We start from the raw sequence: 7,244 nt of genomic DNA on the forward strand, positions 1-7,244 counted from the left end.
TTTTCTTTATTTTCCATTGCCATGATACTCATTTTAGAGCTAATTTTTATTCACTTCTCTTCATGGATTTGACTAAGTAAATATATGACAATAAAGTACTATTTGAGCTAAATTAATTCTATAATTAAACCATCATTAATAATGTGCGGGCTTCACTTAAAACTTAGCTCAAAGTTAATAAAAAATCTATGTCAAATACATGAAATTACTAACAAAATCTATCCCTAATCATGATGACACTTAGCTTGACTGAAGTGACTTGAAATGATAGGAACTCAACTAGCTAGAGTAGAATAAGGAAAATCTTAGTTCGCTGTTCAAAATCACTAAGAACAAGACTTATTATTAGGATGATTTTGGGTGAAACCCTATCTTGAGGATAATGTGTGAAACCTATCAACAAATATGATGATATTTCGCTTGATCGAAGTAATTTTGAGTGATAGAAAACTATTGGACTAGAGGAATATGAGTGTCGTAGGGGATACACTCAAAAGTCGATTCTTTCCAATCTTGAGAGAATGATGCAGGCATCACTGACATATTTCACAGATACATGTTTCAATAAGTTCCTCCTTTAGAAATTAGTTTTGAGTCAATTATTTTATTATATATTTGTTATTTATGGTGTTTAGAGTTATATTTGAATTTTTACAGTTGTTTAGGATATTATTTACTTATTGTCATTGTAACGTCTATAAATAAGCCAACTTTTTACTCAATTAAGATTAATAAAGCAAATGTTTTAAGATTTATCTTCTAACATGAGTTTTGGTTGTAAAACCCCAATTGAAGATGCGAGTGTGAAGATGCCAAGGACAACAATAACACTAAATAATCCCATATTCCTCTGCATAGTTTAGAAGTTCACTTCGGAAGATGGGTTTAATTCATAAATTTCTTTATTCTAATTATGTTCCATTACAATTTTATCCAATTAAATATATCAATATATCCATTTGAATGCTTAGCTCAAGTAGTGATACACACATGAACAGAATGTTTATTCCTTTAAAGAGCAAAATCCGGTCGACAAAATGCACTTGCGTTTAAACAATAAAGGACACTAATATGTTTTCCTTTTCCTTTTCCTTTTCGATGTTCTAATAGCTTCAATGCAACTAGAGTAGAAAAAAAAAACGATAAATAGTATTAGTGCAGAGGCTCCTGCCAATATTAGGAAAGAAATATGAGTCTGCGTCGCCGTTACCACAAAGGTTGTTCCTTGAATGGGATACACACTGGTCAGCATGCATGCAATCTTAATCGTCAAAGAGAACACCCATTTTAAGCTCCTTTTCTTGCCCATCTTTTTGGTTTTGGATCCGTAGTATTGGTGACCAACAAAAGTTCATTACTTGGGAAGTTCTTGTGAACCTGAAAAACAATAATGTCCAAGTGAAATTTCTTGAAATAGATCATTCTTTCCTTGAAATCATGTTGGAATGTCAGAAATTGAAATTATGTCTCATATGTATGCTTTATTCTGTTCAATTAGCTCTTGAGAAGCAGATGTAAAGAATCATCTAAGCATTAAAAAAAAAGTAGCATTTCTAATGGTAAGATACATATATACTTACGTACTTATTCTTAGGTGTTGGAGACTGGAAAAAGAAGTAACACAGAAGATGATCAATCATATTTGTGTGCTATTGCATAGGACGACAGAGGAGATATGTCGAATCTTATACCAATCTTCTCCTTGTCCCTCCTGGACCCGAAGCAGCAGAGCACGGTGGGGATCTTTCAACTTCAATACCTTGAGTGTCTCGATATACTGTAATCCTTCGGGAAGCATTTCTAGTGGGCAGCTATGGATAGACAGCCGTGTTAGACTGCGTAATGACCCTGGATGCACAACATAAGATGTCACAACACTTAATTTACTCAGCTTCAGGTATTGAAGCTTTGGGAACCCATCTACAGAGCAGACCATCAATGGCCCATAGTAGGCATCATCTTTCAACTTTAGAGTTCTGAGGCTTGGCAGCTTCTCCAAAGTCGGCATTGGATCTGTCTCTAACCTTGAGCAAACCAATGTGAGCTTGGTGAGGTATCGCGGAAATTCACTCCAACTCGGTATTTGAGCTGGTTGCATTCGCCCATCCAACTTCAATTTGTATAGGAGGAAGAACTGTGTCGATGTAATCATCTCATGTGCAATTGATTCTCCATGTAACTTGATAGAAGAAATACGATGTAACTCGCAGATTGTGCCAGCGAGGGAACTCTTATAAGATTCTGAAATCCCATCAATTCGAAGGTTCTGTAGGTAGATAAGCTTTGGCAAGTCCTCTTCTACCCAGCTGCCAGGAACAACTTGGTGTAGCGTTTGTAAATTTCCGAAGCCATGAAGTCTTGGAGGAGATATACGATTCAGATACAAGTGTCGAAGCATGCGAAGCATCCAGAATTCTTTTGGTAACTCTATACTTGTTCCTCTAATATCCAAAGTTTGCAGATATTGGAGGTTCCCTACTGATATTGGAAGGTGTGTTAGTTCGCTATCTCTCAATCCCAAGTACCTTAAATGAATCATACTGTCTTCAGGTAACAAAAGACCACCACGCAATCCCTCCAGCTCCAGCACTCGTAAATATTTCATGCTCGTGTTGGGCAGAGTGTTGCTTGTCGAAATCTTGCAGAGATGAGGTACCATCTTTAGGATGCGCCGCCGCCGCCGCCGCCGCCGCCGCCGCACGGGTTTGTAACCATTCCCATTTCCGCCAACAATCTGATAATTTCTGTTTTTCGGAAAGACCAACAGTGCTCGCAGTCTTTTTGTGTAATTGGGGTTGGGAAACTTCAAATCGTCCACGTGTAATGCAAGACGACGATATGTGATCTTCCATGATTCTGATTCTTGCTCTGCATTTAGAGAAGTAGGACCTATAGTTTCAAAAAATCGACTTTCTCGAGCTTCCAACCTGGACAAGTCTCCTATTAGATCATGAACACGTATCCTCTTAGGCCACTTATCGGATCCCCTCTTCCGCACTTGAACTAGCGACCTTTGGATCAGCTCTTCCAAGTAATCAACAGCAGTTAGTTTCGTTATCATCTTTCCCTTCTGCTCTACGATTAAATCATCTACGATCCACCACTCTATTAACTTGGACACACAAATATCAGAACCTTGCCGAAAAGAACCCAAGTAGAGAAAACAAGACTTTATATAATAAGGCAAGTCATGATAACTCAAAGATAGTATTTCTAAGCATTGCCTACCTACATCTGAGGATTCCCAACTCAAATTGTTGATCAAATTTGACCAAATTACTGGATGCTTATCCTTTCCAGATAGTAGAGATCCTAAGACCACCAATGCAAGAGGAAGACCTCCGCATCTTTTTGAGAGGCAGCGGCCGAGATCCTCAAGTTCAGGAGGACAGGCTGCTCTGGCTTCAATATTTGATGCCCGGAAGACTTTACTTAGAAAAAGTTCCCAACTCTCCTCATCGTTTAGAAGTCGTGCCACATAAGGATTGAAAGAAGTATCGACATAATTAGCGACCTCCATAGAGCGGGTAGTGAGTATCACTCTGCTCTCATTACCAGAATTTGGAAAGGCTACTTTTATTTGGTCCCAGACTTCATTCCTCCACACGTCGTCCAAGACAATTAGATACCTTTTCTGGAGCAGGAATGGGAACAACATCTCTACGAATTGTCGTCTTATCCACGCATCCCTTCCTTCTGAAGAAGTCAATTCATTACTCCACAATATTAAGGAAACTGGGAAACCTACTTGAACCATCATCTCCCACAAAAGGTTTCCAACATCAGGATCTTGATTCACAGACACCCATGCACAAGCATCAAAATAATTCTCCGTTCTCTGATTAGTGTTGTCTTCTTTGGGAAGAGTTGTGGAGCCTTGAGAAGGCAATATAATTTTAGGGGCTCTGTTGTAAACCATTGTAGCAAGAGTTGTCTTGCCACTACCACCCATGCCGGTGATAGCTATTACCTCTCGTCGACCACTAGGAGCCAACAACCTTTGCAACATCGAGTTTGCATCCTCCTCGAGTCCGATAATTACATCATCACCAAGATGTGGAGAAGATCTTCTCCATATATTACTAGTAGTACGGCTGGTGCCTTCCCCTCCACGTTCATCAAGAGTAGTAGTTGCACTGTATCTGGACCTACGATCACTAATCTCCCGAATCTTGGAAAGTACGCGTACGATATCTTTTGCAATCTTATGGTGCTTCAGTGGTCTTCGGGGAGGAGTGTACGGGTTAACCTCGAGCATGAAATTCTCCACGATGTCTTCCGCTTCATAAGCCAAGTTCCTCACTTCCCGCACCCAGTTCTTCGTCCTCTCGTCTGGCGGTGGCCGGAAAGTACTCATATCCTTTAGGAAGCTCTCAATGGCACGTAGCTCTGCTAAGAGTGAATCCACTTGATCGCGCACTCCACAGAGAAAGCTGATATGTTGGACGATTGGCTTGGCAAGTTTGAAAACCAGATGAGAAACAATAACATCCACCATTGCTCTCAATTAATTTGGAACGGATTTGGAATAAGATCTAGAGATTGAGGAATGCTCTCACAGATGGCGAGGCACACCGATCATTTGGATGCAACTTCCTGCTACAAGATAAGATTAACTTATGTGGTTTTTTTTAATTTTTTTTTTATGATGATCGTGAGCGAGCCAACTCACCGAATCATCGACCATCAAATAATTTCTTCATAATATTATTTTAGGTTGGAGTTAAACTCATGACCTCCTTTGTTATGAGCAAAGCATCTACAAACTCTACAAAAGTTAGTTAGTATTATCTTAACTTATGTGGGGTTTTTTTTTTTTCAATCTGCACCTGATAAAATACTTGGTGATTCCTTACAGCGCCAAATGTAGGAATTACCTGCAACCTGTATGGAAATTTCTATGTAAACAAGCCGAGCCTGAGCAAGCTGGCTCTGACTCAGGCTCAGCTCGAAATTATTTTCGAGCCTCATAATTTTGCTCAAGCTCGGCTTACCTCAACTCGAGCCGAGCTCGAGCTGAGCCTAATGCTCAGGCTTGATTAGAGGATGAGGCAGTGGCAGCATGGGCGATGGCAGCATGGACAGTGGCTTGCCGAAGGAGTTGGAGATGGATAGAGAAGGAGGTGACGATGAGGAGATGGTGAATGAAGGAGGAGGAGGAGGAGGAGGAAGCCGACGGAGTGGACGAGGAGGAGGAGGAGGAGGCCGACGGAGAGGAGGGTGTGGCGCTGTGGTGGTGGCTTGTTGATGGAGGCCGACAGAGAGGGAGGAGGTGGCGGTGCATGGGGTGAGGTTATGAGTGGTGATCAAGTGGATGAGGGTGAAAGTGAGGGTGAAGGTGAGGGTGGGGTGGGTGAGGGAATTGAGGATGAGGAAGGTGATGTGATGGGCAGGGTGAAGTGATGGGTGAGGTTGGGTAGGTGAGAGTTGGGTAGGTGAGGGTAATGAATATTGAATTAGTTACGGATGAGGATGGGTTAGTGAGGGACACGTGGCAATTTTTTTATGCTATAGTGTTCTTAGTTATAGCTAGTCAGGCTATCGAGCCGAGCCTGAGTGAGCCGGCTATAGCTCAGGCTCGGCTCGATATTAATTTCGAGCTTGTTACAACGGCTCAAGCTCAGCTCAGCTCTAACCGAGCTGAGCCAGACTCGAGCTTCACTCGAGCCAAGCCAGACTCGAGCTTCACCCGAGCCAAGCTCGAGCCAAGCCCAAGCCTCTCGTCAAGCCTGATAGCTCAAGCAATGAACAAGTATTATTTCTATTTGAGTTGGACTCGTCATTTAGTAAATATAGGTTGCAGGTCGCTTTTACTTGCATTTCCCAATTTCTTTTGATGATATTAGAAAGTTGTCCACTCTACCAAATGTCATTATGTTTCAAATGTTTATTTATTTTTCTCGTACAACTATCGTTTGTTTACTAGTTTCTTCGTTGACCACCATAGCCAGATGTCTTCTCCCTAATTATTTTTTCGTACAACTATCATTTGTCTACTAGTTGCTTTATTGAACAACCTAGGCAGATGTCATCAACTTAATTTTTTTTACTTTTTTTCACACCAATTGATCTAAAGATGCTTGCCAGCCAAGTCTAGCGTCAATTTTCTGATGTATTGTTTGTTAACACTAGCTAGTGGAGTTGGCAATTTGCAATATCTTGGTATACTTGTCCGAAATGAGCTTGAACATTTCTTTTGCTTGTGATTTGTTTTAGTGGCTTATTATTGGAGTAACAAATAACTGACTTGAAGTTGTTAGGAAATGCTCAAATATATTTGCATTTCAAGACGATGGATTTAAGCTGTAAATAGGAGTACCTTCTACTATATTTTGTTTAGGTCTTATATTAGGTCTTGTATGATTTATGGTAGGACCACCTTCACTAGGCAGCTCTTGATTGGCTACTCAATCATATGAAATGAAAAGTTTTTGAAATTTCAGGTCAAAAATTTTGAAACTTCCATAGGCATCTGCAAGCGTCCGCAAGAGAGTAAAACAGTTAAACTTACTTAACCTAGCTGTTTGGTTCAATAGGATTAGTTGTACTTAGGGGTGGCAATATGTCGAGTTAAGCGAGTTCGGGCCGAATCGGATTAGGGTCGGGTCAACATTACCTTCACACAAATACGATCTGATTAATAAATGGGTAACACTACCCAATCCACTTAATCTGTTTAATAACAGATCAAATTAACATGACACGCTAATATGACTCATCTAATCTGTATACTTAAATGGGTCATGTTAATCCGACATGTTAACACGACCAATTAAAATATTATAATGAATTAGTAATTAAGCAAATCTAAAAACTAACTAAATAGATCTAAAATATTGCAGTAAAAATATATTCATGTGCAAATATTTATAATTAAAATTAACTAATTAACACCTTGTCTTATTCTCCCATATTAACTTAATTAATCTTGTAGCAACAGAAGTTAATGTTATAAACTTATAATGGTTCAAAACATGGTGAAAAGCACAGAACAAACTATAATTCCAACAACACCATGTCACTAAATATTGTCTATAATGTCTATAAGGCGAGTTGTGAATATTGTGAAATGGGTGCAAGCAGAATCCTATTGCAGCATGTCACTAATCTGCCATAATCAATGCTACTAGCAGATTAAACAGATATAACCATTAAAATACCAATTAATCTGCCATAAACAAGTTGTCATATAAAGAACAATATTTGACATGAACTAAAGACTGTTTAATCAACGCTACTAGCAG

General features: G+C 39.6%; 1 protein-coding gene across 2 annotated transcripts; it reads right to left on the bottom strand.

Annotated features, from left to right (window-relative positions):
- Nucleotides 1–980: 980 nt before the first annotated feature.
- Nucleotides 981–5,332, bottom strand: LOC140782606 (probable disease resistance protein RXW24L). 2 transcript variants are annotated; one of them, XM_073129264.1, is made up of 3 exons: nt 4,878–5,332; nt 1,585–4,759; nt 981–1,377 (listed from the first exon to the last, which is right to left on the bottom strand). In XM_073129264.1, the coding sequence occupies exon 2, from the start codon at nt 4,496–4,498 to the stop codon at nt 1,637–1,639; it is 2,862 nt and encodes a 953-aa protein (XP_072985365.1). In that variant the 5' UTR covers nt 4,499–4,759; nt 4,878–5,332; the 3' UTR covers nt 981–1,377; nt 1,585–1,636. The 2 variants fall into 2 exon arrangements, with proteins under 2 accessions (XP_072985365.1, XP_072985366.1); XM_073129265.1 differs by having other exon boundaries at nt 1,581–5,332.
- Between the last annotated feature and the right edge of the window lie 1,912 nt (nt 5,333–7,244).

Source organism: Typha latifolia, chromosome 2, assembly GCF_019914945.1.
Source record: "Typha latifolia isolate L0001 chromosome 2, TyphaL0001v2, whole genome shotgun sequence".
Lineage (NCBI taxonomy): Eukaryota > Viridiplantae > Streptophyta > Magnoliopsida > Poales > Typhaceae > Typha > Typha latifolia.